Source organism: Schizosaccharomyces pombe, assembly GCF_000002945.2.
Source record: "Schizosaccharomyces pombe strain 972h- genome assembly, chromosome: III".
Taxonomy (NCBI): domain Eukaryota; kingdom Fungi; phylum Ascomycota; class Schizosaccharomycetes; order Schizosaccharomycetales; family Schizosaccharomycetaceae; genus Schizosaccharomyces; species Schizosaccharomyces pombe.
The window spans coordinates 462,584-489,257 of record NC_003421.2 but is presented as its reverse complement, the minus strand read 5'-3'; the positions used below and the strand labels follow the sequence as shown (position 1 = coordinate 489,257).

At 36.6% G+C, this 26,674-nt stretch overlaps 12 protein-coding genes, 15 long non-coding RNA genes and 1 other non-coding gene across 28 annotated transcripts, besides 2 other annotated features; 15 read left to right on the top strand and 13 right to left on the bottom strand.

Annotated features, from left to right (window-relative positions):
• Positions 1 to 186: part of an LONG TERMINAL REPEAT that runs on past the window's edge.
• A 55-nt stretch (positions 187 to 241) lies between these two features.
• On the bottom strand, positions 242 to 2,091 carry wtf9 (wtf antidote-like meiotic drive suppressor Wtf9; the record flags this gene model as incomplete). Its single annotated transcript, NM_001022837.3, has 6 exons — positions 242 to 821; positions 872 to 934; positions 975 to 1,166; positions 1,212 to 1,490; positions 1,540 to 1,785; positions 1,953 to 2,091. The coding sequence occupies 6 exons, from the start codon at positions 2,089 to 2,091 to the stop codon at positions 739 to 741; spliced, it is 1,002 nt and encodes a 333-aa protein (NP_587844.1). The 3' UTR covers positions 242 to 738.
• SPOM_SPNCRNA.6876 lies at positions 1,028 to 1,301 on the top strand. Its single transcript, NR_196218.1, has one exon. It is a non-coding gene; the product is annotated as a non-coding RNA (long non-coding RNA).
• Positions 1,443 to 2,213, top strand: SPOM_SPNCRNA.6875. The gene has a single exon (NR_196217.1). It is a non-coding gene; the product is annotated as a non-coding RNA (long non-coding RNA).
• A 119-nt stretch (positions 2,214 to 2,332) lies between these two features.
• Positions 2,333 to 2,683: an LONG TERMINAL REPEAT.
• A 562-nt stretch (positions 2,684 to 3,245) lies between these two features.
• On the top strand, positions 3,246 to 4,438 carry cif1 (calnexin independence factor Cif1). The gene is made up of 2 exons (NM_001022836.3): positions 3,246 to 3,281; positions 3,334 to 4,438. The coding sequence occupies exons 1-2, from the start codon at positions 3,279 to 3,281 to the stop codon at positions 4,291 to 4,293; spliced, it is 963 nt and encodes a 320-aa protein (NP_587843.1). The 5' UTR covers positions 3,246 to 3,278; the 3' UTR covers positions 4,294 to 4,438.
• bis1 (splicing factor Bis1) lies at positions 4,361 to 5,687 on the bottom strand. Its single transcript, NM_001022835.3, has one exon. It carries the CDS (start codon positions 5,671 to 5,673, stop codon positions 4,519 to 4,521), a length of 1,155 nt encoding a protein of 384 aa, NP_587842.1. The 5' UTR covers positions 5,674 to 5,687; the 3' UTR covers positions 4,361 to 4,518.
• Positions 4,496 to 6,048, top strand: SPOM_SPNCRNA.6874. The gene has a single exon (NR_196216.1). It is a non-coding gene; the product is annotated as a non-coding RNA (long non-coding RNA).
• A 379-nt stretch (positions 6,049 to 6,427) lies between these two features.
• rpl1702 (60S ribosomal protein uL22) lies at positions 6,428 to 7,365 on the top strand. Its single transcript, NM_001022834.3, has one exon. It carries the CDS (start codon positions 6,460 to 6,462, stop codon positions 7,021 to 7,023), a length of 564 nt encoding a protein of 187 aa, NP_587841.1. The 5' UTR covers positions 6,428 to 6,459; the 3' UTR covers positions 7,024 to 7,365.
• On the bottom strand, positions 6,931 to 9,590 carry coy1 (CASP domain-containing family protein). The gene is made up of 3 exons (NM_001022833.3): positions 9,480 to 9,590; positions 9,312 to 9,422; positions 6,931 to 9,245 (listed from the first exon to the last, which is right to left on the bottom strand). The coding sequence occupies exons 1-3, from the start codon at positions 9,529 to 9,531 to the stop codon at positions 7,507 to 7,509; spliced, it is 1,902 nt and encodes a 633-aa protein (NP_587840.1). The 5' UTR covers positions 9,532 to 9,590; the 3' UTR covers positions 6,931 to 7,506.
• On the top strand, positions 7,604 to 8,568 carry SPOM_SPNCRNA.6873. Its single transcript, NR_196215.1, has one exon. It is a non-coding gene; the product is annotated as a non-coding RNA (long non-coding RNA).
• On the top strand, positions 8,688 to 9,514 carry SPOM_SPNCRNA.6872. The gene has a single exon (NR_196214.1). It is a non-coding gene; the product is annotated as a non-coding RNA (long non-coding RNA).
• Positions 9,591 to 10,196: 606 nt separating the features above from the next.
• Positions 10,197 to 13,475, top strand: vps3 (GTPase regulator Vps3). The gene is made up of 5 exons (NM_001022832.3): positions 10,197 to 10,345; positions 10,394 to 10,458; positions 10,513 to 10,618; positions 10,671 to 10,858; positions 10,915 to 13,475. Exons 1-5 carry the CDS (start codon positions 10,270 to 10,272, stop codon positions 13,210 to 13,212), a joined length of 2,733 nt encoding a protein of 910 aa, NP_587839.1. The 5' UTR covers positions 10,197 to 10,269; the 3' UTR covers positions 13,213 to 13,475.
• Positions 10,252 to 10,835, bottom strand: SPOM_SPNCRNA.6871. The gene has a single exon (NR_196213.1). It is a non-coding gene; the product is annotated as a non-coding RNA (long non-coding RNA).
• SPOM_SPNCRNA.6870 lies at positions 10,949 to 11,899 on the bottom strand. Its single transcript, NR_196212.1, has one exon. It is a non-coding gene; the product is annotated as a non-coding RNA (long non-coding RNA).
• SPOM_SPNCRNA.6869 lies at positions 12,015 to 13,641 on the bottom strand. Its single transcript, NR_196211.1, has one exon. It is a non-coding gene; the product is annotated as a non-coding RNA (long non-coding RNA).
• On the top strand, positions 13,597 to 15,660 carry nap1 (histone H2A-H2B chaperone Nap1). The gene has a single exon (NM_001022831.3). It carries the CDS (start codon positions 13,687 to 13,689, stop codon positions 14,866 to 14,868), a length of 1,182 nt encoding a protein of 393 aa, NP_587838.1. The 5' UTR covers positions 13,597 to 13,686; the 3' UTR covers positions 14,869 to 15,660.
• Positions 15,661 to 15,977: 317 nt separating this feature from the next.
• SPOM_SPCTRNASER.07 lies at positions 15,978 to 16,059 on the top strand. The gene has a single exon. It is a non-coding gene; the product is annotated as a tRNA-Ser (tRNA).
• Positions 16,060 to 16,614: 555 nt separating this feature from the next.
• On the bottom strand, positions 16,615 to 17,037 carry SPOM_SPNCRNA.6868. Its single transcript, NR_196210.1, has one exon. It is a non-coding gene; the product is annotated as a non-coding RNA (long non-coding RNA).
• ser3 (D-3 phosphoglycerate dehydrogenase Ser3) lies at positions 16,934 to 19,185 on the top strand. Its single transcript, NM_001431038.1, is given in 2 exon segments — positions 16,934 to 17,189; positions 16,934 to 19,185. 1 exon segment carries the CDS (start codon positions 17,190 to 17,192, stop codon positions 18,588 to 18,590), a length of 1,401 nt encoding a protein of 466 aa, NP_001417926.1. The 5' UTR covers positions 16,934 to 17,189; the 3' UTR covers positions 18,591 to 19,185.
• Positions 17,389 to 17,996, bottom strand: SPOM_SPNCRNA.6867. The gene has a single exon (NR_196209.1). It is a non-coding gene; the product is annotated as a non-coding RNA (long non-coding RNA).
• On the bottom strand, positions 18,796 to 20,708 carry SPOM_SPNCRNA.1140. The gene has a single exon (NR_149993.1). It is a non-coding gene; the product is annotated as a non-coding RNA (long non-coding RNA).
• Positions 19,531 to 20,935, top strand: aph1 (bis(5'-nucleosidyl)-tetraphosphatase). Its single transcript, NM_001022829.3, has 4 exons — positions 19,531 to 19,632; positions 19,761 to 19,862; positions 19,927 to 20,013; positions 20,123 to 20,935. The coding sequence occupies exons 1-4, from the start codon at positions 19,570 to 19,572 to the stop codon at positions 20,417 to 20,419; spliced, it is 549 nt and encodes a 182-aa protein (NP_587836.1). The 5' UTR covers positions 19,531 to 19,569; the 3' UTR covers positions 20,420 to 20,935.
• On the top strand, positions 20,923 to 23,050 carry SPOM_SPCC4G3.03 (WD40/YVTN repeat-like protein). Its single transcript, NM_001022828.3, has one exon. It carries the CDS (start codon positions 21,419 to 21,421, stop codon positions 22,460 to 22,462), a length of 1,044 nt encoding a protein of 347 aa, NP_587835.1. The 5' UTR covers positions 20,923 to 21,418; the 3' UTR covers positions 22,463 to 23,050.
• SPOM_SPNCRNA.6866 lies at positions 21,228 to 22,440 on the bottom strand. Its single transcript, NR_196208.1, has one exon. It is a non-coding gene; the product is annotated as a non-coding RNA (long non-coding RNA).
• On the bottom strand, positions 22,753 to 23,008 carry SPOM_SPNCRNA.6865. The gene has a single exon (NR_196207.1). It is a non-coding gene; the product is annotated as a non-coding RNA (long non-coding RNA).
• On the bottom strand, positions 23,024 to 24,373 carry coq5 (C-methytransferase). Its single transcript, NM_001022827.3, has 2 exons — positions 24,129 to 24,373; positions 23,024 to 23,999 (listed from the first exon to the last, which is right to left on the bottom strand). Exons 1-2 carry the CDS (start codon positions 24,319 to 24,321, stop codon positions 23,275 to 23,277), a joined length of 918 nt encoding a protein of 305 aa, NP_587834.1. The 5' UTR covers positions 24,322 to 24,373; the 3' UTR covers positions 23,024 to 23,274.
• Positions 24,142 to 26,276, top strand: SPOM_SPNCRNA.6864. Its single transcript, NR_196206.1, has one exon. It is a non-coding gene; the product is annotated as a non-coding RNA (long non-coding RNA).
• On the bottom strand, positions 24,544 to 26,538 carry mus81 (Holliday junction resolvase subunit Mus81; the record flags this gene model as incomplete). Its single annotated transcript, NM_001355879.1, has 2 exons — positions 24,544 to 26,274; positions 26,443 to 26,538. The coding sequence occupies 2 exons, from the start codon at positions 26,536 to 26,538 to the stop codon at positions 24,544 to 24,546; spliced, it is 1,827 nt and encodes a 608-aa protein (NP_001343019.1).
• On the top strand, positions 26,434 to 26,660 carry SPOM_SPNCRNA.6863. The gene has a single exon (NR_196205.1). It is a non-coding gene; the product is annotated as a non-coding RNA (long non-coding RNA).
• Positions 26,661 to 26,674: the final 14 nt, after the last annotated feature.

Here is a 26,674-nt window from a genome sequence, read left to right as displayed (position 1 = left end):
TGAACTGAGGAACGAGGTTCAGTTATGAGCTATACTAGTGATAGGTAACATTATAACCCAGTTAATACAATACCTATACTCAGTTGCTACTTATACAACCTGTGTATTGTAATATAATAGATCACAAGGAAAACTCACCGCAGTTCTACGTATCCTTAAATCAGATACCAAACTGCGTAGCTTACACGTAATTACGATAACAAACCATCGTTCTAAACCACAATATTCTATTATGCTGCTCATTATTTTGTAAACATTAAATTTTGTTTGAATTGAACCATTAAACAGAAGGGAAAAATGATTATTAAGCTTGATTAAATTAAGAATCAAGATGAAGGAGAAATGAATGTAACAACGACAATGAAATTGTGAATTTAACAAGGTGGAACAACGAGTTTTCCGATTTCATTAGTTGATTTAAAGTTGTCGTAAACAAGTTAAACCATTATTGTTTGTAGCGTAGAGTACCATTAAAAAAGACAAATAATTAGACTCGCATACATTATAAATAAAGACTTCGGTCCTCAATGCACATTATCCAACATCGTAGAATGCATTGGTTGAAAATCTTTGGTAATTGAAAGAATAAGTTAAGCATATATTCCATAAACTTATAGTGAAAGAGGATGATTAAAGAAAGTTGGTGCTAATTTTTTAAAAAACGCCGCAGCTTCTCTGCATTGGTGATTTTGGTAAAGAGGTTTTCCAACTGTAGCGACAACTACATTAATAAAGCAATTAGACTTCGCTTTCGGCCTCCGTTTCTTCCAAGGGAATGTCATTATTATCGTTGGCACCTCCAATCGCATTTGCTATACCTCCTAGTCGGGTAAGTAAAAAATCATTCATACAGTTGGTTGAATACACATACCTAGGAAAGAAGCTATACCATTCCTGATAAATTTGGGCATCCTTTTGAGAGCACCTGGACATTCTGATACGGTTAGAGTAAATTACAGGAATATTAAACAAACCCATTTCGTAAAAGAAAAGAAAATTTCCTATAACAAAGAGTGAAGAGGCTTCAATTTCGTAGCCTGTCCCGTCGATATGTTTATCAAATAAATGCATCAAACCTTTCTGTACAATAACGACACAACTTTGTACACCCAGTACTTGAAACAAACCAGAAAACATATGCTTGAGTGTCCAAAATGGAAGACGAACTGCGTGTTAGCGGTCAGTAATGGTAACTCCATAACTTCACATACCATATAGTAAAAATAAAAGTAAAGCAGCTGAAATACTGCATGTAGAACAGATGAGAGCCTTGTCTAAGTTCAAATTACCGAATTTGGCGCGAAGAAAAAGTGTATAGCAAATGACTACCCATAATAGCCAAATTATTACTACCCATTTTTCCCTTGAGTTGTACAAGCCGACCGCAGTTACCTTTACACATTTTGCCAAGAAAACTGCAGTCACTTTTACACATTGTGCCAAGGAAATTACAGTTACTTTAACTGCCTTGGTCCAAGTTTCATAGAAGTCTGATGAGTTAGTGACTGAAGGTAAGAATAACCCCATTGTCTCACTTACAAGTCAAGAATATTAAAGCCAAAGTGCAAACAAAACACCAAAATCCAAATAATGTCCATTCCACTGCACCATAATTTTTAAAAAAAGCGTCCTTATACTTTAGATAACAAACTGCTGGAGCATTGAATAGAATGATTGAAGTGAATGATATTAGCAGTTTTATCAACAAAGGGGAAGAATTATCTGTCGTCCCAGAAGAATGGTTTTCTCTATGTGTGTTAGGAGGATTATTTACAAGTGCGTGATCTGTTTAAATTAATATGATTGAAATACTTTAGTAAAGAAAGAGCATGTATCAAATTGTGTGCATTGCATGGCCGACTGTAAACAATGACCAAAGCATGCAATTTGACAAGATGGCAAGTTTCAACTTTCCATTGAGTAATTCCTTTCTTATTATTTACAATTCTTACCTGAATATGGAGGTAATGCGCCCTCTTCCTCCGAATCATATTCTGGGAGTGGTCCTTTTTCCAAATCGATTTCATGATCTGTCTTCAATTCATCTTCTTCATCTAGAGGACTTTTCAAAGAAGTGTAATTATTCTTCATTTCATCAAGATCATTCTTTATTTAATAAAACACATGCGCGAATTAATTGCTATGATTGCGACAAACGAAACAGCAAAATCAAGAATATTCGCTCTGTAGTCCAATTCCAACCACTTCAAAGACTTTTTAACAAAATAATAAAATCGTTCAAACAAATTTCCAACTAATTCCTTCAAACAATGGCATAAAAAAAGAAGAACGAAAAAACTGAACGAGGCAGTGGATTGCTTCTGACACATTTATTCTGTCACTGCCTTTTTATTCACCCCAACTTAGCTTTCCTTATGTTTCATACTGTAATAATTGTTACAGTACGTTGCGGGTCACTAGTTTCGTATTTGTAAGATCATCTTTTTTAATATAGACATCAGTTAAGAACAAAGATTGGGAAGATTATAAATGGAATTACAGCTGCGTCTCATTCCTCAGTTCAGTTATTAGCTAAATCGGTAACTGATACTATTAGACATCCCTATAACAATAAATATAATATTCTTAGTTAACAAAATGCATACCGCTATGCTGTAGTTTCACAAGAGAGTCATTGCAGTTCAATGTATCGTTAAACAGATATCAAACTGCGTAGCTGACAATTTCATTAAAATGCCGCCCTTAAATGGAGAATTGAGTAGTTCAGTATCGATCATAATAAAGTGGCTTTTGTATATGAGGCTTTACTTAAATATGTAAATTTCCAAGCCTTCAATAACATTTCAAGTAGTATAGATTATTATTATTATTATTATTTTTTTTTTATATTTAATTTTCCTTAGGAACCTAAGTGGTTTGGTATCATCTACGATGTTAAAGTTGGCGGCAGTCATAGCTTGATGTAGTAACGAGAGATTCTCTTAAATTTACATTTAATTAAGCATTCATTTATTGGTACAAAGCATAAAATTTTACTGAATTGTGCACTAGTAAGCTCAATTACTGCTTCTGCCTGAGTATCCTAAGTAGCTATAAGTTTGGCAGAAAGAAATTGTTATTGCATTTCCAAGTTCGTGAATTTCGAGATTTGATTATTTTAGTATTTTCAAATTCCATTTTTACAATCATCTGTAAAAGCAGGCGTAAAACACTCCTTCCTTTATTAGTTCCATTATTGCTGTTAAGTACATATTAACTACTAGGAGGAATTCGTGAACCCTTCTAAAACGTGCTTCTGTGGAGAAGAATAAGTGAAAATGGTAAGAAAATATTATTATTGTTATAACTTATAGAAGGCTTATACTTTAATAGAGTGAAGAAATTATAACAGAAAGCATTGTAAAGAATTTTGGTTCTGCTGAAACATCAGTGGGAGAAAAGCAGCCGAAACGAAAACGTTCAGAGGTGCGAGCTGAAAAGTTAAAAGCACGAAAGCTCCAAAAGGCAGCAGAGATTGTTCAAAAACAAAAAGAGAATAGAAAAATTTTAAAAGACGTTTCTTTGAAACGTTTGTCAAAATCTCTCGATCGAAGTCTTCCATCAGAAAATACAATAGATCAGATTTCTTTTAATCATGCTATGTCGGAAGAGGATGCTTCTGGTTATCAAATTGGTGATAAGCATAAAAATTTGCTTTTATATAAGCTTTCTTCCTCTTCAGGATCTGTTTTTACGGAGAACCTATACTCAACTATTCAAGAGTTTTTATCTGCTCAAAAGGTTGATATTGCAGACTCTAAAAATACCTATGTTTTTGGCTCTACGTTTGACAAAAAGTCACATGCATTAGTGAAAACCTCTGATAGTGTGAGGTCCCTAAAATATGGAAGCTTTGTAAAAGCATGCGCACCTCTGTTTCGCTTCGCAAGTGGAATAATCAAAGCGCATGCACCACATTTCCACCAGGCTTTATTAAAACTTGAATTGGCTCCTTCAGCTTTAAGATTTGGCGTCTTTCCTAACTTCTCTCTTCAAAGCGTTTCTAACGGCTACATGTCTATGGAATCTAATTTCTCCTCTATTAAATATGGTTTTGTTGTGATTATCATCGTAGGGGAACTAAATGATGTTGAGTTAAAAATCCCTGCAATTTCTCATTCTTTAAAATTAAAGGATGGTAGCATTCTTGTTCTCCGCTCCTCTCTTTTACACCAGTGGTATTCATTACCAAAGCAAAGCATTTTATATGAAATTCGTCTATTCGCAATGTCTTCCCTTTGGCATTACGAGAAAAATAAATCCATAAAAATTGCCAAAAAAGATGATATTTGAACTATTCATCAGTCGAAATGAAGTTTTATTTTTCACTAAAGTGTCGAATGTTGACATTACGAGCAAGGTTGGTAACACGGTCGGTTAATTAATAAATTCATATATTTCATACCATTTAAAAGCTACTATAATTTCTAGAAATCATCAATAAATTAAAGAATGTACAATGCACTTATCATTATGCTTGCTCTAGTTAATTACTACATAAACTAGACAAGTCCTTCATTAAACCCTTTTAGGTGTAGGGGCAGTCGATTTTACCCGCGGGGTAGGAGTCCATGAGAATTTGGGAATGGAAGTCCTTAGGGCGGTGTGACGAGAAGCAGACGGAGAAGAACCATGTAAAGGTGATCTGAGATACGAACGTGCGACAAGACGTCGGGCGGCAGGAGTTAAATTGGTCAGTTTTCTGGATACAGAGTTAGGAGTAGAATAAGAATTTAAAGCAGTTGATGCAGAATCCACTGATGTAATGGTGGTATTCGTGGAGTGGGAACGAATATCGCGCACTCTCATAGCATGTAGTCTCTCTCGTCGAGGCCGTTCTGGGATGTTGAAGTATGATTTCGAAGAGGATCCCACTGCTTGTCCAAAATTAACATCAACTAAAGGATATCCATTGACAGAAGCATCAGTCTCATTGACAGACGGGGGGACTATTGGGTCCGTACTAGGTTGATTGGCTGCTTCTAAAAAAGACTGCGATAAGCCAGTTGCATCCGCTTGAATTTCAGTGCTTTGCTTTTTTATCTGAGACAGGGATGAAGAATGGTTAGTTTCTGGAGTATACATTAAGGCATTCTTTGGCTGGTAGTTCCAAGTTTTAATACTCTTGTCTTTCTCTTTCCATGCAATTGACTTGATTGCATCAGAATTTGAGTAACCAATAGTTTGAATGGAGTTAGATGGCTGTTGTGAATGGACCCCAAATCGTCGTTTATGCTGTTCAGCTCTCAATCGACTCTCATCTTCCATTAGCTCTCCAAAAGAGGCATTGTCTTCTGATGTGAACTTATTTTGATAGGAAGCAACGCTAATCGGTTTATTTTCTCCATCCAGCTGTGCTTTGGTAATCTCATGAATAGCTAACGATGGAAGCCTCTTTCTCAATGGATCTTCTGAGTTTTTAGCAATGAGGTATTTCAATTTTTCATCCCTTGACTCATTTTGTGCATCAAAACTTCCTACTTCTTCACTTTCGAGCACGACTTCAGCCTTCAGCTTAGGAAGGTCAGGAAAATATTGTTGTTGAATTATGTAGCTTAAACCCTCGATGTAGTCATCTTCTTCAAGTGGAATTGGTTTCTTGTACGTTTGTTCTTTATTCACAGGTTTTACTAACTGTTTTTCATCATCATCGATCTTTTTTGCCAAGGACATGTATGCAAGATGTTGGCAATTGGTAATTTCCAGAAGTGTGGTAGGGATGCCTAGGACACCGACATGAAAAGCAACTAAACAAGGTTGTGAGGTTTTAGATGGTTAGCAAAACAAATTATTGAATTATTTTTCTTTCTCATTAAGAAGATAACGATTGCTCAATTGCTCAAATTTGGCTATTTACCTATTTACTGTTCTACAGTTAAGGCGTACTTACAATTACAAGTAAGTTATGGGGATTAAACAGCGTCGACCCACTAACTTTCAAATTGATTATTTTAATTACTCTGTTTTAGTAGAACATCAGATAAAATTATTTTATTGATTTAAAAAAAAATACTCTGTCATTGAAAACATACATTTCTTTCATCACAATCACAACTAGCGGCCTAAGAAACTGTTTTTGTTGATTATCTATTTCACCTACCAAATGTACTTGCATCAACATTTTAAACATGGTATCTATTTTTCCTTGTATATCATAAAGTAGACTTCCAAGGAAAATAAAACTCTGCTATTTTTCATTGAGATCGTAGTTTGATAGACACAATTTGAGTATTCATAGACCTAATTCATGTACAATATTTATTTACTCAGAAAATAGTGCTATACTAAGGTGCACGGTCTAGCTCGCAGTATACAAATAGCAGAATACGTTGCAGCACTAGTTTTACCAATGCACCACCAAACAGTACTACCCTAAAAAACAGTCACAGAGAATCCTAGACAAACGCTGCCATACAAATTTTGTACTGCGCAAACGCCTTGACAAATTGTAAATTAAAGATGGTCCGTTATTCTGCAGCTCCTGCTCTTGAGACCAAATGCGCCAAGGCTCGTGGTGCCTATTTGAGAACTCATTTCAAGAACTCTCGTGAAGTTGCCTTTACCATTAATGGTATGAACTTGAAGAAGGCCTTCATCTTTCTTGACAACGTCAAGGAGCACAAGCAAGCCGTTCCTTTCCGTCGTTTCAATGGTGGTGTTGGTCGTACTGCCCAAGGCAAGGAATTTGGCGTTACCCAGGCTCGCTGGCCCGTTAAATCCGTCAACTTCTTCTACGACCTTTTGAAGAATGCCGAGGCTAATGCTGAAGCTAAGGGTTTGGACATGGATAAACTCATCATCAAGCATGTTCAAGTCAATGCTGCTCCCAAGCAACGCAGACGTACTTATCGTGCACACGGTCGTGTCACTGCTTACCTTTCCAGCCCTTCCCACATTGAAATCATTGTTGCCGAAGAGGAGGAAGCAGTTCCCAAGGCTAATGACACCGTTTCCCGTGTTTCTTTGAAACAAGGTGCCAAGGCTAGAAATTTGGCTGCTCGTAAGGCCATTACTTCTGCTTAAAATAGATTTTGAAAAAGGTCGTCCCTATTTGATTTTACGAATGGATTCGGTTGTAATATGAGTTTCTTTTTCATTTCCTATTTATGTTGTGGGTAGTCCTTAGAAATTGACTGTAATTTTATAAAAGTGTCTTCTCAATAATAACAGAAAAAAAAATCTATACGAAAGCAAACAAGTAGCTGGAATGTTACCAAAAGAATAAATTAATTAGATTAAAATTAAAAAAAAAATAACAAAACAAAACAAATGAGTTCCATGGTGGGTTTCAATGTTCTTTGTTGATATATATAGAGATAGGTATATATTATATATATAAAAGAAACAGATCAATGTAGATGAGCGTTATTTTCGTATACACACTATTTCAGTTCCCTTCCCTTCATAATCCATTCCCTGAGACAGCATACTTTCCATCTAAGGCAATATTTGAAGTGCTTATTAGTAGGTACTAGCTCCACTCTCGTTCAGTGACTTTTAATTTCGTCAATAATTCATAGGAGTATATGCGGTATTGCCAGCGATTCCCAATTTTAAAAGAACAATCATAATGAAAAGATGCAAAAGTATTAGATACATGAAAAATAACCCCCTAGTTGCTCTGCTGAATAACAAGGTGCGTAATAAAGCATACACTATTCGCTCAAAAGAACCCATTCTCGAATAAGCTCTTTCAGCCTCTTTTTTACGAAACGAGGCAAACGGTGAAATGCTGTTTTCGTAGGCTGCGGCAGTTTGGAGGTGAGAAGAGCTAGGCTCAACATGCTTCTGATAATGGTCGCGAAAACGCATTTGTTCATAAAGAAGGGTGTTGCTCTTTTCCACCTCCTCCAATTTACTCTCCAATAATGCAATCTTGTCATTTGCAGCACTCACTTGGTTTACTAAAGTTACATTCGCACGTCTGAACCGATCTCTTTGCTGTTTGATAACGTCAACAATGGCAGAACCAGTTTCGTTAACTGAATTCCTTGACAACACGCTTCCGTTAAATAAACTAGGATTGCCACCCATGATTGACGATGTTGGAGAAAGTTGACCGCTAGTTCCTTCACGGCGATAGGTGGTGTTGGACAAGTAAACACTTCCCTCAACATCAACATCGGCAAGGTCTTTCTCTAGTTTTCGAATTACCTCCTCTTGTTCAGAAGCTTTTTGTTCCAAAAATGAAGCCTTCTTCGACTCTTGAGTAATTCTATCAGTTAACTGGGCATTTGTGGAGCGTAGCTTGGCCAACTCCTCAGATAGTTGCTTTTCGCGCTTGAGTAATTGAGACTCTAGAGAAGTGTTTTCATGAGTCGCATGTTCTCCACTAAATTCAATTTGTTTTAAAACAGATAGTTCTCGTTTAATCTCGTCGTAATCCGAAAATTTATTGGCCAATGTTAAGCTTTCTTCTTTAACTTTGCGGGCCTCTTTAACTTCATTTTCCAGCGTTTGAATGGTGGCACAATGTGTTTCCATTTCTTTTCTTGATGCTTCCTTTATTGATTCCAATTCAGTAGACAATTTTTTATTAAGAGAATCCATAAAATCCAATTGTTGTTTCTGCTGGTTACTCAGGTCATCCTGTGACGACCCGCTCTTTTGCTCTTTGGTGTTTTGCTTGAGCACAGCAATTTCTGCTTGCAATTCGACAATGATTTTGTTAGCATCATCCAATTCAGAAAGAATAGCATTCACTTCGGCAGATTTGGCATTAACGTCCAACCCTGCTGATTCATTCTGACTGGCCTGTAAATCATGATCTAGTTGTGATGCTTGTAATTCCCGAATTTTTGAAGTTAATTTTTGAATCGTACTAGCATTTTCCTGTTCCATGTCTTTATATAGCTTTTGTTGCTCAAGCCAAGACTTTTCGCATTCTTCTTTTGTGATTGCGGCACGCTTTTCCGCTTCAGTCTCTACAAGGTCCTTGTATTTGTCAAGCTCTTTTCGTAAATTTTCCACTTCACGTTCCAGCTTTTCCTTACCCTGTAGCGAGCCTTCCATTTCTTCCTTTTCCTTTTTTAAATCTTCAATCTGTTTTTGAGTTTTAAGGTTGTTCGCAGCCTCAATCAGCAAAGGGTAGGGATCAGGAACCTCGCCTAGTGTTTCATACACTCGAAAGAATGTTGCTTCAGCGGACTTTGCTCGTTTGGTCAAAGAATCGATTCCAGACTGATAAAGCTTTAAAAGGCCCTTCATTTCGCCTAGCTTGACTTCATCAGGCTGCTTGCGAAATTCTGTATATTAACAATATTAGCAAGGGTTAATGTATACTAGGTATGCTGCAATAATAGACACCATACCCTTCGTTTTTGACGAAAGCTCTTTCCTTTCATCCAAAGATGTCTTTTGCATCTTCTCAATTTCTGCTGCAGCTTCATCTGCTTCCCGTTGTAATTCCTCAAACCGCGAATCTATTATCTCACGTTAGTAACTTTGCTATTTGCTTAAAAATTCAAAACACCACGAACTTTTCCATGACTCCGTTAGCTTTTGGAGTAAAGCTTCTGAAGCAACTGCCATTATGTTGCAAGTTATTAAAACGAAACACTAAAATGACTAATGTTTAGTATTTGTTTTGTGCTTAGCATTTCAATGAAATAGCGCGATGTCAGCGTGCTGAAATAGTGAATTGGGAGTTACACAACGTTCCATTAAACACTTCGCTATAAGAATTTGTTTTTATGGAAATGAGTAATATGTATTAGGCGCTTAATTCGATTGGAAAAGTGATTGTATATTGTATTGATTTTGCTTTTGTAGCCTTGTATTTTGGGAATAATGCAAAGCCTATTGACAAAAGGCCAATCTTTTTAGATCAGCTATCAAATTATTCAGTCAATTAATTTTCGAAGAGACTTGAAATTAAGTCAGTCAACAAACATACAATCACTTCTGTGTGCAATTATTATAGTTCCTGCTATTTCACTCTGTGAGGCTATCTCAAATTGCTATAACTCCCAGGATGCTTGCAAGTTAACTTAGAATTACTATGGATTAAGATTGGAAGAGAATCTCCTATAAGGATTCCACGTATTTGAATAGTTAGTTTTGTAATAGAATCTAATTTTTATTTAAATTAGCAGAAATTCTAAATTTACTTTCTTTCTATATCATAACATTTCGTTTACTATGGGTTACACGCTACCCAGATCTACTCATATTGAAAGTAACCATATTAACGCAACAGATACACTTACAAAGGGCTTTTTCATGAATATAATTGTTTAATGAATCTTTTCATTAATTCAAAATTTACAAATGTCTGATATTGAGCTGCATGAGTCAGCAATTCCTAAAGAATTGGATTCCCCTGTAACTACCATTGCGCTCTATAGTAAGGCAAGCATCCGGGGCTATATTGCTAACTATTTGATTTTTTTAGATAACCATCTATACTTTGGAACGGAAGGTGGTGATGTATTCCTCTATAATTTTTCAAATTTCCAGGTTTGTGTTTATTCGTGTGTTGCACAGGGTTGTTTGCATTAACACGCGTATTAGTTAAATGAATCACCAGAGCTTGTAAAGAAGATTTCGTTGGTGTCGAAATCTCGTGTAAACCGAATTCTTGCAATGCCTTTTCTTGGCGCAGTTTTTATTCATCATGGTAAGCTATGTGTGGTTTACGATAACTTTGGAATACCAATTAACGGTGGTAGGTAGTTTCGCAGAAGTATACAAGGAAGATGATTTGACTCAGCTTTACCCTTCCATCTCCTTTAAAGGCTTGGTGGAATTCTGTCATCCAGGCCAACGTATTGACGAGAAAAGCACATATTTAATTGTGACCAATACTCATTTAAAGCTCATCTCATTTCAAAAAGATGGAATCATACTAGTCAAAAATGTATGTTAGATGCTAAATTGTTTACTTCATAAAAGCGCTAATTAACAATAAACAAGGAACTTAAATACCCCAATATTCAAACTGCTCGTGTGAATGGTCATATCGTTTGTCTAGTTACCGAAAATTCCTTTGAATTATTGGATATTCTCACCTTTGATACTACTCCCCTCTTTCCCATTATCAAATACGATTCGGAAAATAATGGGCTAATGTACAAACCCATGATTGTTTTGCATTCTAATGAATTTCTCTTGATTACCGGTAGTCCCAAAGATGCCATAGGGCTTTTTGTAGATTCCCAAGGGAATGTCACAAGAAGCACTCTAACTTTTTCATTTTATCCAAAACATGTTTTTTCTACATCTCATTATGTGTTCGCCATTTCTTCTAGTTCGTTACAGATCATCGACATAAATACTCTCAGTCTTGTTAAAAGTATTAATCTGAAGGATGATGAAAGTTTCTCTTTTATTTCTCGATTGACAAGCGTTCATTTTTGTGATCGCCAAATATTTAGTAAATTCTCTGCTGTGAATACTGCGTCTACCTCAAAAACTTCTGATACGATAGAAAGGGCTTCTTTTAGCAAGCCTTCATTTATTTTTCTTACGAATAAATCTTGGGGGTTTGGCGCTGAAGCTCATTTTATGAACAAACTAGAATTCAGTATTACCATAGGCGATATTGAAGCCCCTCTGCGTCGAGTGAGTAAGCGATTGCGGAATCCGAAGAAGTATGGAATAACCAATGATGTCGCTTATCTTCAATCTGCTTATTTGGAGCAAATCTCGGCATTACAGTATTGGAAGCAAGGACAGTATGAAAATTCTCTCTCTTTGCTTGAAACTTCCAAAATTGATCCTCGCGTAGTTATCTCCCTCTATCCAGATCTCTATCATTCGGAGCTTTCCTATATTGCTTTTCAAGGTGTCATTAGTTTTCGCAAAAGCATATTGTCCGTCGATGATACTGTTGCTAATGTTTTAAAATCTAATGAATTGTTTCGTGATACTGATCAATACACTCAGAGACAAATGATTGAAATTACTAAGGAAAACGCATACATCATGTTGATGCGTTATCTGAAAAATTACAAAAAGAACACGAGCATATCTGAGTATCTTTTATCTTCGCAAAGAGACGTGATGCTTGCTGTAGAGCATTCGTTATTACTCCTTTATTTAAATATGGATGATTTAGCCGCCGGTACCAAAAATGCTAAGGAGTTGTTAGAGTCTGGTCTAACTGGTGTTGAAGATATAAAAGATGTGTTGATACAGAAGAAAGAGTATTATTTACTCTCCGTGTTATTGGCTACTGTAAGGGATCACGATGGTGTTCTTCAAACTTGGAAGAAATTAATAACAGGGGATTATGAAGATCGGAGATTCAACGATGGGTTAATTAAAATACGAGAATATTTGGTTAATGATATTGAGCCTTCGACATTCTGGGAATTTACTACATGGCTTTGTAAACACGATGCAACGGAGGGTACGCGCGTTTTGCTTGACAAAACAGTTAGTGGATCCATTTCTGCAGAGGACGTGTTAGAGCATTTGGATTCTTCTCAAGATGATGTTTTGATTGATTACCTTGTAAAGTCGAATTCCGTCACTCATCGAGCGCTACTTTTAAAGTTGTGCGTTAATAAGTTGCTTGGCAGTTTATTGGATCATAACGATTTTAAAAATCGCCTTGAGACTGCCATTGAAACATTTAGGGAGCTTCCTTGCATGGAGAAACCTACGTATGCCCAATACTTGGAACAACTTTGGGGGGACATGAGTGATTTCAGTACTCATCTTTCATTTTACTATTTGTGTTCTATTAATCTGATGGAAAATGTTGAAGAAGAATCTATAGATAAAATAAAAGATATTTTGTTCGACATTCATGTTGACAATTTATATCTATTTCCTCAACTTGAACACTCGTTTTACAAAAGGAAGAAGAATTATGAAAAAGCTTTATCCGTTTTGGTTACGAATATTCATGACTATAAGGGCGGTGAAGCATACTGTCTTCAAATTGATGATGTTTATCCTCAGTGTTGGTGCAATTTGCTCGAAAAATGTATATCAACAGGAGATGGATGTAGTGATTTTATTAAAGAACTATTGTATCGTCGACCCTTTTCTTATACGCTTTCCTACGTGTGCGAGCAAATTCCAGATCATTGGAATCTTAACTTATTAGCAGATTTTTTGTGTATATTGCAAAAAAGAAATGCTGAGCGTTTGAATGAATCCCAAACTCGTTTAACACTTGAGAAGTCGTTGTCTCAAAATTTGGAAGAGTTGTTCATGGCTATTAATCGTCGTAATGTAGCCTTGGGCAAAAACGAAATTTAACCCAGTAACATTTAAAAAGTAACCTTTGGTTCAGCAAAGTTTTTACCTCAATTTTCGATACTTATTCGACTGATGTTTAATTTAATGATAGAATAATTTCAATGAGACAAAAAGATTCTAGCTTCAAAATGTTGTTAGAATATAAAGGGCTTTCTTCTACAGTTAATTCAGCTCTTCCTGATCTTTACTAGTCTTAAAAATATAAATAATATTAACTATGAGCCTAAATTCATCGAATTTTATTTTTAAAAACCCCCTTCGGGAATAAAGAAAGTGTCCGTAACACAACGATGCACTGTTCACTAAGGTCGGAAACCCCGAGGATGAGCTCGGAAGTTCCGCGGGTAGGTAGATTCCCAGGGTGCAGCAAATATTCTTACACTTAGCTTCTACCACTACCCTTCCCAGTGTTATTAAAAGGACGTACGGAAAGCGTCTGAAGCATAATTGATTGCTGGAACAAGTAGAATTAATATGGTAGAGAACGTTAATATTAATAACAAAAGGGCCGGAAAAATGTCTGCCGCCCCAACTCCCCATAACACCCCATCGGGGACGAGCGCTCCCAACTTTGGTGCGAAGGCTCCTCAAGTAAATACTATTGACGAAGGAGATGAGAATTTAGAGGCTATCGACGGAAAATTGGGTTCTTTATTACATCTCACTTCAGAAGGAGTTTCAGAATTGCCTGAAGCCGTGCAAAGAAGGATTTCTGGACTTCGTGGTTTGCAAAAGCGATACAGCGACTTGGAGTCTCAATTCCAAAAAGAGCTGTTTGAGTTGGAAAAAGCTTATGCAAAGAAGTACGCACCTATTTTTAAGAGAAGATCTGAGGTTGTTCGTGGCGCTGACGAACCTACCGAGGAGGAAATTAAGAAGGGTGAAGCTGCCGATGAGAACGAAAAGAAAGAACCTACTTCTTCTGAGTCTAAGAAACAAGAAGGTGGTGATGATACTAAGGGTATTCCTGAGTTCTGGTTGACCGCTATGAAGAATGTTTTGTCTTTGTCTGAAATGATTACTCCCGAAGATGAAGGAGCTTTAAGTCACCTTGTGGATATTCGCATTTCCTATATGGAAAAGCCTGGTTTCAAATTAGAATTTGAATTTGCTGAAAACCCATTCTTTACTAACAAGATTCTCACCAAAACTTATTATTACATGGAGGAATCTGGCCCGTCCAACGTTTTCTTGTATGATCATGCTGAGGGCGATAAGGTTGATTGGAAAGAAAATGCCGATTTGACTGTTCGTACCGTTACTAAAAAGCAACGCAATAAAAACACTAAACAAACTCGTGTCGTAAAGGTTTCCGTTCCTCGTGACAGTTTCTTCAACTTTTTTAATCCCCCAACTCCTCCATCTGAGGAAGACGAAGAATCGGAGAGCCCTGAATTGGATGAATTGTTGGAACTTGACTATCAAATCGGTGAGGACTTCAAAGAGAAACTCATTCCTCGTGCCGTTGAGTGGTTTACTGGTGAGGCTTTAGCTCTTGAAAACTATGACGGATTCAGCGACTTAGATGTTGAAGAGGATGAAGATGATGTTGAATCCTCTTCTAACGAAGAAGTTTCCGATTCCGATGAGGAGGACAGTGATAGCAAGCACACTGCTCATGGCCAGCAAAACGCTGCTGAGTGCCGTCAGCAATAAACAATTTCGATAATGTGCATATATTATGGGGTTAATAACAATGGGTTTTCTGTGTTTTGACTAAAGGAAAGATACTTGAAAAGTATGATTCTTGAGGTTTTCATGCAACATTTGTAAACCTTTTGTTGTACAGGATAGGTTCGGACCACATGTGAGTGCTTGCGGACGAGATTCTGCAAGTTTATAAAGTTTTTAAATATCTTCCAATTTATCGAGTTTTTTTCGTTTATCAAATAAAAATGCTTACAGTCGACGTGTTTTATTTTTTACTGGAATTGGTGGTTTTGAGATGAATGGCTTTAAAAGACCTAAACGACATCGTCTACATAATGGGAGGTGTGATCGTTCTTGGCGAATTTTCCGAGTTTCTAGTTTGAGTACGAAAGCCTTTAAAGATTTTGGAATGCTTATATTTGATCAATCATGATGAAAACGCTCGGACAAACTTGGACGTTTTAATATTTTCTTGCCTTTTTTTTCAATCAAATGCTTGCGAAAAGAACTAGTGATAGTTTTTTATTGTTAGTTTAGACCAAGTTGAAAACACTGACTGTAAAAATTGACCTTTAGTAAAGCTTAAAAAAGAGAACCCTTTTTACGAGCTTTTCTAGAAAATAATGCTTTGTTTTGACTTAGAAGTAAGCAATTGAGAATTCATAGTATGAATGGGTTGCATCCTAGTTAGTCTACTCTACCCAAGAAGTTGGGAAGGTATAACTAAACCCGATGTGTTTACATAAAAGGCTATTTCGAAAGAAATGAGTGTCAAAGTTTATCAAAAATACGATTTGTTTTTTTTTCGTTTTTTTAGACATAAAGAAGCTTGCAATTCTTGGAGTAAGAAGGAAACTAAAAAAATGCGGAGCGCATTGTAAAAGAGTGTTCGGTTGTTATAGTAAGTTCGTCTAGCGTTTAACAGATACCAGTTTTGTTTTTTAAAGTTAGAATCATCAAATAATGGAGATGATTACAATTGGGATGGAGGATTGCATACTACAATTTATCTTAGTCTAAATTTAAAGCATATTTGACATATCTCTTACAACATCTAATATTTTAATTTTAATACTTGCCTTAAATATATTATAGCTTTTATAATTTTCGACTTAGACACTATGCCTGAGTGGTTAAAGGGACAGACTAGAAATCTGTTGCGGTCTCCGCGCGCAGGTTCAAATCCTGCTGGTGTCGAAAATTTTTGGCAATTTTTATATTGAAAATTCTTTATATTCATTTGCAACTTAAGAATGTTTTTAGTATATAATGCAAAGGTCCTAAATAAAACAGCGTCCAATTTGATGGAATGCGTTTAGTTGTATAATATTGTTGCAGCAATTTGGTGGACTCAAAACACTGAAAGTCAATTCAAATTTAACTAAGCTCATGTGATATATCAGATTTGTTTGATTTATTATTTTTCCTCGTAAGTTTTAATAAAATGGATTCTACAAATGATCTATCAAAGGTACAAAGAAATAAAATCCAGCTAGCTACTACTAAAGGAAACAAATAATTTTAAAGTAGGGAAAACACACAAGTTATAGTAAATAAAAAAGAAAGAAAGAATAAATAAATAAATTAGTTGGGATACAAAAATAAAAACACAATTTTTTAATAATTAAATACTAGTAAAGAAAGCAAATACTAGTAAATAGTAAGTAATAATGAATATTCCTCTAAAAACAGCAAGTTGTACACTAAAAAAAAACGGAAAAAGAAAAACATTTCTAGTTGAAAATTTCATTTTTTACGATTTCTTGCTTAAAATTTTGAATTTATTTCTGATTATACCTTTTTCTTCTATATTCAATTTTTTTATTTTATATTTTCTTTCTCTCAAGCCCAATTCTCGTACCTGCTTGCTATTACAAATTTGTCTTTATTTTTTTCTCATCTAATGTTTTTTTTTTCATCTTTCCCGTGACCGTTCAACCCGTTTAATCAACATCCATCAATTTCAATGGTATGATCGATTTCAATCACGAATCCATCAAAGTCGCAATTCATTATAGTGGTGACCTAATCATCCGTTATATATAGTGTGTCTCGTCTGCACTCATTTGTTGGGTTATAGTTTTGCTGGTGAAAATTTTTCCTTCTACCTACATCCTTCGTTCCTTCCTCTACCAACGTCGAAGACTTCGGTTACTAGCTCAACAACGAAATTTAGCTTTTTGAAAAAGCGTTGGATTGACTAAAGTTCCTTTTGATTTTTGTCATCTCATCTCATTCATTTTTTAGGTGGATTTGGCTTGTATCTTTACATTACAGATATTTTTTTTTTAAATTTTTTCTCTTTTCTTTTTTTGATTCTTTAAAGTATGGATATTAAAGGCGGTCGTCGTGGTAATGTCGAGGATAGTTTGAACAAATTATCTTTGTCTCCCCCTGATAATAATTCATCCTTCCTCTCGAATCACTTCCAGGTACGCAAGTCTTACTCCCAAGCTCCTGCTCGTACTTTGAAGCCATTCGCTTCCGAAGACATCAAGATTTTGCTGTTGGAAAACGTTAATCAATCAGCTTTGAGCAACTTGAAGGATGAGGGCTACCAGGTTGAGTTCTTGAAAACTTCTATGAGCGAGGACGATTTGGTTGAGAAGATCAAGGGCGTTCATGCTATTGGCATTCGTTCTAAGACCCGCTTGACTCGTCGTGTCTTGGAGGCTGCCGACAGTTTAATTGTCATCGGTTGCTTCTGTATCGGTACTAACCAAGTCGATTTGGACTTTGCTGCCGAACGTGGTATCGCCGTCTTCAACTCTCCATACGCCAACTCTCGTTCCGTTGCTGAATTGGTCATCGGCTATATCATTAGCTTGGCTCGTCAAGTGGGCGATCGCTCCTTGGAATTGCACCGTGGTGAGTGGAACAAGGTGTCCAGTGGATGCTGGGAGATCCGTGGTAAGACCTTGGGCATCATTGGTTATGGTCATATTGGATCCCAACTTTCTGTTCTCGCTGAAGCCATGGGTTTACACGTCGTTTATTACGATATTCTCCCTATCATGCCTTTGGGTTCCGCCAAGCAGCTCTCTTCTCTCCCTGAACTCCTTCACCGTGCTGACTTTGTTTCTTTACACGTTCCTGCTTCTCCAGAAACAAAGAATATGATTTCCTCCAAGGAATTTGCCGCCATGAAGGAGGGTAGCTACTTGATCAATGCCTCCCGTGGTACTGTCGTTGACATTCCCGCTCTCGTTGATGCTAGCAAGTCTGGTAAAATTGCTGGTGCCGCCATTGATGTTTACCCATCCGAGCCTGCTGGTAACGGTAAGGACAAGTTCGTTGACTCACTCAACTCTTGGACTTCTGAATTGACCCATTGCAAGAACATTATTTTGACTCCTCACATTGGTGGTAGTACCGAGGAGGCTCAATATAACATTGGTATTGAGGTCAGTGAGGCTCTTACTCGTTACATTAATGAAGGAAACAGTATCGGTGCTGTTAACTTCCCTGAGGTCTCTTTGCGCAGCCTTACCGAGGCTGATAGAAATGCTGCTCGTGTCTTGTTTGTCCACAGAAATGTGCCTGGTGTTCTTCGCCAAGTTAACGAGCTTTTTATCGACCACAACATCAAGTCTCAATTCTCCGATTCTCGTGGTGACATTGCTTACTTGGTTGCTGATATTAGCGACTGTACTCCTGGTTCTTTGGAGGCCTTGCACCAAAAGTTGGAATCTTTACCTTGCAAGATTAACACTCGTTTACTTTATTAAGAAGCAGATTGTGTTTCACCAAAAAAAAAGAGAAATACTAACAAAATCCGTTATAATTACTAAATAAATTATACATAATCATTCATCTGAAAAAGCTTTTTTTTAGATTTATCCTTAAAAACTTGTGGGTCGAGTATATTCGCATTTTTCTTTCTCAGAGAAGAGAGAGAAGATTGATGACACTTAATCTTTTTTCTGTCTCTGGTTACCCTTTCATTCTGTCTGTTCATGATGCAGGGGTTTTTAAAAGCATTTTCCATTTCTTTCTGATCTAGTTCAATCTGCATGCATATTTTAAATTGTCTTCATAATAGACATAGGTGGGTGAGTTACACTTCTTCAACGGTTCGTGTGAGATTATATTTAAACACGATTATTTATCACTCAACAATGAATTAATGTTATGTCATCCTTCAACTGATGGCTTACATTGATTTAGTATTGAATATGACCTTAACATATTTGATGTATCTTTAATAAAGGACTAACTTAGATTTCACCTGTTTTGCCTGTTTGATGGTAAAAACAAGTGTCAACTCGTAAATAGTTGGTCCGGTTTATGATTCAATAAAATTTTTAATGCTCTTATGAATAACTATTGTAAGTGCTGATATTCAATCAGTATCCTGCATGATTGGATATGGTAAAAACAATATAAACAAAAGTGCCGTAGTGCAATTTTTTGGAAAGTAATTAGTGGTTTCGATACCGTTTGAAACTTGTGTGCATACGAATAATAAAATTCGATAATATTGGAATTTTTAGTCCGCTTTATCTGTTCCATGATACTGTTACTTACATATATGCAAGACGCTATTTTCTCATAGTCTGTTTGTTTTTTAAGTATATCAATCTTTCTTATTATATTCCATAGACACTTTCGCACATGACTCTCCAGGGACTCCGCGATATGGGTTGTGAGCATCGTGAAGCTGAATTCAACCAACAACTTAGATTCTTACAATATTCGTAAGCCAGAATGCCAAAACAGCTATATTTCTCCAAGTTTCCTGTTGGAAGTCAAGTTTTTTATCGTACTAAGGTAAGTTAACGGTCTCATGTGTGTAGATATTGGTGTTTGCAAACTTTTGTTTGTCATTCTTATTTATTCTATAACGGCAGACAGTTTGTGATTTTTCTTTGGTTGAGGTCAGCTGCTAACGATTTTAGTTATCTGCCGCGTTTGTAAACCTGAAACCAATTTTACCAGGTCATGTTTTGGTAATTCCGCAACGGGCGGTCCCTAGATTGAAAGATTTGACACCTTCAGAGGTAGGATTCTTATGCTATTCGAAAAAATAATGGAATCTGCATACGCTAACTAATGAAAACTTAGTTGACGGATTTGTTTACTTCTGTTCGCAAAGTGCAACAGGTAATCGAAAAGGTGTTTTCGGCATCTGCATCAAACATTGGTATTCAAGTAAGTACTTTGATAGTCAAGGAATAAATAAAAAAACATATTCCTTTTCACATTCAAAATAAAAAATCGTTTTAATTTAGAAGCTGACATTTTGCTTTTAACTCAATAGGATGGTGTAGACGCTGGTCAAACAGTTCCTCATGTACATGTTCACATTATCCCTCGTAAAAAGGCAGATTTTTCAGAAAACGATCTAGTCTACAGTGAGTTGGAAAAAAACGAAGGAAATCTTGCTTCCCTTTATCTTACGGGAAATGAGCGGTATGCAGGAGATGAGAGACCGCCAACCAGTATGAGGCAAGCTATTCCTAAGGACGAGGATCGTAAGCCAAGAACACTTGAGGAAATGGAAAAGGAAGCTCAGTGGTTGAAAGGGTACTTTTCCGAAGAGCAAGAGAAGGAATAAAAAGTTGAAGTACCTCAATACCACAGGGGTAGTGTTTACGTATGAATTAAGCTAAATATTATATGACCCTTTTTTTTTATTTCACCCAAGGTTACAAGAAAAATTTCCTTTTTTCTCTCTACCCTGCTTACATTGCATCTGTCTGCTGAGCTTTAGCAACACAACGTAACCATACATATTGTGATGAACCCTTCTACAATTCGATCGAATTAGCTTCAGTTCCCTATTTTGATTTTGCTCTCTTTCTTTCATCCTTTCCTCATAACCCTACTAGATATCCATCTTTTTGAATTCAAGAATTGAATACGCTAATCCACTTTATACGTCGCAATTGTAAATAATCATACTTTAATAACACCCTAAACTACTTTAGTGCTCTTTGCTCGCCATTATCTCAAAATTTCTTTTATCATAATTTAACGTTTCCTTATTTTTTTTTGGTAGTTCGTTGCAATTCATAATAGTTGTTGTCATCAACCCGTCACCCTCATCAATGTTGCCCCAGTAGTTATAATTGAAATTTCTTACAGCCTCAATTTCTCCAATTCTTCCATTTCGCCAATATTTTACATTTATAAAAGTATCTACGTTTTCCTTTTTATTCCTTAACCAAACTCTTTTGAAACCTATCCTTGTTAATTGTTGAATCGTATAGTTTGTTATCCACGATTCATCTTACTTGCAGACAATTCTTTCAATTTAGAAACGGCTTGCGTAATTTTTATTCTAAATTGATTCTTGACTCAATTTATTTCTACAGGAAGTGTTACATTGTGAATTGAATCTAATTTTCGCCTTCTAAATTATTTCTGATATTTACCTAATTATTCTACTTTTTGTGTGCATAAGGCCTTACAGTTGAGACACGTTTCGTCTGATTTGGCTATTTTAATAAGGAAATAAAACATTCTTTAAGGAGTGTTTTTTTTTTTTTGGTTTATTTGATTTCTCTTGTTCTTCAAAGTGAGCGTGTCTACGCGTTTACGCTTCAAAACCGGGATGACGGTGGACAATAGGTGCTCCAACTCCAGCCTGTGTTTAAGGAATGTGACTCCTAAACAACATCCTGCTCGTGTTTGTTCAAATCATTGGCAGTTGAAAAACCTCATTTCTACTCAAAATACCGGCGAAGAGTCCAATCCAATCTACTATACCAACAGCGTATTTGTTTGGAAAATATACCCAAATTCGGAGAAGGTCGTTCAGGTGGGCCAAGGGCTCAGTTTTAAACCGCTGAGCTTGCTAGGAAAATGCGGATACATCGCTGCAGGTGGCCAACTTGGTGAATTTGATTACTGGTCTCCAACTTCAAAACAAACTCACATGAAGCTTTGTGACCAACATAACAATGGCATTGAAATTCATCGACGCAACTGTGATTCTCATGCTGAAGCACTTATATCTAGTAATGATCACACGATAAAAGTCGTTGATTTGGAGCATGGTCTCCTTCGCAAGCAATTGCACTTTCCAGTCAACATGAATCATGCATCTGTCAGCAATGATGGCCGTTTTATGGTTTGTGTTGGCGATTCTCCTCAGGTCTTCTTTTACGAAATCGATCGTTCCGGTGAATATCATTTACGACATACTACTGTCGCTGATACTACCGATTCCTCTTTTTGTACAAGTATTTCTCAGCGTAACGAGTTGTTTGCCGTTGCTAGTCAAGATTCTAGCCTGAGTGTTTTTGATGTACGTTATTTGAGGACCCCAATGCTCACTAAAACCTCATCAAGGCCTGACCCTAACGGAAGTATTCGAAGCTGCCATTTCACCCCTCCGAATGGCGGACCTCTTGACCTCTTGCTTTATTCTGAAGGCTTCAGTTATTCGCATCTCCTTGACTTACGCACTGGTAAAGATGTCGAATTGGTCCTTCCAAGTGAAGATCGCTTCTTTTCTCCTGCGTCGCAGGATATATTCGGCTCCTGTTTCGCAGATGACGGTTCTTCTGTCTACGTTGCATCCGCCACTCATCTTTACGAATGGAATATTGACAAACGGAGTCGGATATGCTTCCCCTCCTATCAACTTTTGTAAAAAACCTTTCCTAATATGCCAAAGGTCTTGCTTAGGTTGTTATTTTTTTAAAAATTAGTCGCTATAAAGGACCTGAAGAGCTCAAAAAGGTTTAACCTTATACTAATATTGTTTAATGTGGTTGCTGTGCTTATTTTTTATGTCATTTTCATTTTATAGGACAACCGGTTTTATGTCAAATTGTCTTTACTTTCGTTGTCGGTTTTTTCCTCTGTTGAGGTCTTAAAATGCGTTTTTATTTTCCCTATTCGCCTACCGGAATATTTTTGACTGGACCCGATTGTTTTTATTTGTTGTTACGAAATTACTTTTTTCATAACGCCATCTGTTTCATGCTTTTCCCATCGGACCGCGGTTGCCTTTTTTTAATGTTTCTTCTCCGTGTCTTTTTTTTTGCATTGGTCCCTAATTAATTATCTATTATTTGGTAGTGCATGTTCATGCTTCTATGTTGTTTAGGATATTTACGTTCATGAAGACAGTGATGATTTTCAGAAACGAATACTATAGTATTTACTAGTTTAAAAACAAGGTTTGTTTTACACAAACCTTATTTCAATATAAAAAATTATGAAATTATTTTTGTTTCATTAAATGTAGTAAAAGAACGGTGTTGGATCTAATCTTCGTGAATGGTATGCCTGTAAAAGTAGTAATTTCATTCCAAGTATGCGCATTATGCCTTTGCAGTCGATAAACATAAAATCAGCTCTAAGAATTCTGAAGTATAAACTTTACAGAATAACTCAATTTCTTCTTACTCAATAAAACATTAAAAGAATTATACAACCTGTCATAGCTTTCATACCATCCTACAACTTGATACCAGTATGAATGGCCGCAATTCCAAAAGACAAAGTTTCGTAACCAGTTTCACCTGCAAGAGTGAATCCTGCATCCTCAATCATTTTAGCAAACGTTTTAGCATCAGGGAATCGCTCGATGCTTTCTACTAAATATTCATAGCTTTGACTGTCACCAGCAATGATGGTACCGAGTAAAGGGAGAATCTTAAAACTATATTGGCGATACAATTCAGCCAAAGGAGCTGGATACACCTTGCTAAATTCCAAACAACTAAACACTCCACCAGGCTTAAGCACTCGATACGCCTGTTCCAAAACTTTAGGGATATGGGTACAGTTTCGAATTCCGAAAGCAATGGTATACATATCAATGCTATTGTCAGGAATTTTGTCCAAGATTTCTGCATTTTGTTCAATAAACTCCACTCTTCCGGAGTCATAATAAGGCGTCTTCTTAGACCTACGAAGACCAACGCTGAGCATATCTGGATTGATATCGGCTACTATGACTCGAGTGTTTCGATCGCCGTTGTGATTTGTAGCGTGATTTAATATACGAAATGCAATATCACCAGTACCACCAGCGACATCTAAAATTTTCATGGGAACGGTACTATTTCCTGGATTCAATCTGGAAACAAAAATATTCTTCCATAATCTGTGAATTCCCAATGACATGGCATCATTCATTTCGTCGTACTTTTTCGCTACGGAAGAAAACACGTTTTTAACTAATTAAAAGGTTAGAATCAGTACCTATTTAAGATTGAAGTCAAATTTCTTCAGTAAATGCAAAATGCAAAATGTTATGATTTACAATCAAATCACATGTCCTAGCAAACCAGTTCTTCCATACATACCAAGGTGCTCTTTTTCATCTTCCGGAACGTCTTTAAATCCAAAATGAGTCATGTGGCTTGAGGTATCAGTATCTTTCGAGCTAGTACTGGTATAGCGACAATTAGACAATCGAGAGCCAGCCAAAGCTGTAGACCTGATTCCTTTCAATCCATCAGCTAAAAATTTAGCAACAGGAGCTCTTAAACGTGACATGATACAGCAGTTTCAAAAACGAATACCAAGTGTAACGGTTTTGTTTATGGATAGTGCTAGGTAGAAACTCACGATTTGAAGGGAATCTGATGCTACCTATATACCGCAATACACTAACATACGCAATTTCCGATGGTAAAGCAAAGGTAAATTAAATATATGGGAAATGATAAGAAAATTGAATAAATATTATGAATCATAAATAAATAAAAGTTCAAAGGCTCAAGATTCTGGAAAGAAAACGCTTGCGACCTTGGCGGAAAGTGCTGGCCCTATTGTTTGAAAACCATAGCCTTGACAAGTCTTATTCAGTAATAAGTTTCTTTCCTGGCTAGATGATGACTTTTCGTACGCCTCAAATAAATGCATGAATGTTGGATATTTCTTCTGAATCTCGATGGCTTTTGAAGCACTTATACCTTTTATAGTCATAAGCATTCGAATAAAAATATCCCCCACGGTCAAAGTAGAAGACTTCGAGAGGACAGAGGAAAATGCATGGTATGATATGTGGTAAGGAGTTGAGGGATCAATTTTTAGAAGTTGCTCTCGTAACGACTCATAAGTTTTGGCTTCTATCGACAAATCGGGAATGACAGCGAGGGTTTTACGTTTCTCATAAAACAGGTTAATTTGCTTTGTCATTTCAGCAAGCAAACTTACGCTGTGTTCAAGTGATCGCGTATGACGGACATGAAATAATTGATCGACTTGGGTATTGCTAACAGCTGTACGAATTGATTCCGTGAAACTTTCATCATAAGAGGATTCCTCCAAAATGTAGGTGACTGAACGTATTCCGCTCTTCTTTAGACGTGCCTTTTGTTCGTGAAATCTTCCGTCCTTAATGGAAGCAACTAAATCATCATATCTTTTCCTTTCAACGACAAAATCCAACACAACTTCTTGACCGCTTTCCATATCCCTTGCAACCCATAAAGCATCTCCCAATTCTAATGATCGTACCTGACAATTGACACCAAAGTCATTAGTCAGTTTATCGATAATAAGATTGCGATCCAAGGGAGAACGTATTTCTCGAGTATCAATCAGAAGAAAAACCGTACAGTTTGAGAATAATACCGTCTCGATTTTTAAGTTAGACAAATTGCTTTCATTTGGTTGCTTTTTTTCTTGTTCCGTCAAGTCAATCAACTGCTCATTGTTAATGATATGGTGATCATGAATTCCGGTCAACGAATCCACCTGATCAACATCTATATCGGTTTCAACACCATCAGAAACTTCATTATGATCTACCGGACAGTAAGTAACATGTAGTTCACCTCCGTGGTCTGAAGAACTTCCTGCTTTATTGATTGATGTAACAAAATTTGGAGGTTGGCATAAAGAGGAATCATGATCATCGGATTTAGAGACAGAAAAGTTTGATACAGTATGTTTCCGTTGAAAGGAATCGTCTACTTTTGCCAAACGTATGCAAACTTCTTCACCATCGTCGGTCAAGCAGTACTTAGAGGGATGACCTGTCTGGTAAACTAAATTTTTTGTGATCAAAGTCTTCATAGCACTCCATGCAGTATAACGCATGTTTCGGTCTGTAGCAGATCCAAAGGACGAATCACAATACGGTTGGGCCATCGTAACAATTTGAGGCTTTGTAGCGAATTCGTGTTTATTAAGCATATAAAGAGCGCAAAGAATTGAATATGCACCAGAACGATAGCTCGGAACATAGACCTTTCTCTTTCTTGTAGTCGGTTTTTTAACGCTTCGAGGCTTTTCAGAAGAAGTCTCAGAAGACGATTTATTAGCATTGACATGAGAATCATTCTGTTCATTGTGCGTGCTAATTGGAATATTATTTTCCAAACAGTAAGCGTTCCATTTCTTTTCTAGCTTGGCACAAATCGTAGGGCCAATTCCCTTCAGTGCCAATGCCTGAGAAGGACGATGAAATGTGATGGGGCAACTTTTCATTGAATCGTAGGCCTAATTATTAGCACGGTTTCTTATTTAAAACAACAACAACAGTGATTGTTATGATATTTATGGAGTACGAAGCTATAAAAGCTTTCGAAAAATTACAGTCATTATTAATTTAATATTTAAATTATTTATTTTTCAAAGAGTTTTTCACTAATCCAATAAATTTCCTACCTTTCTCCAGGTTTGATATGACTTGGGGAAGCGACGCGTCGACTCTTCCATCCACTCCTGTATCCATTGTAAAAACAGCGGATTTCCACAATCCATGGATCCGAAAAACAAAGAAAAAAACTATTTCATTCAAATTATCGATTGTCACACGAAACAAAAGTCTAAACAAATGGATGTGGATAGAATGCGATTTCCTAAATTTCGTGTAAAGACATTAGCATGGTTGCCGGGA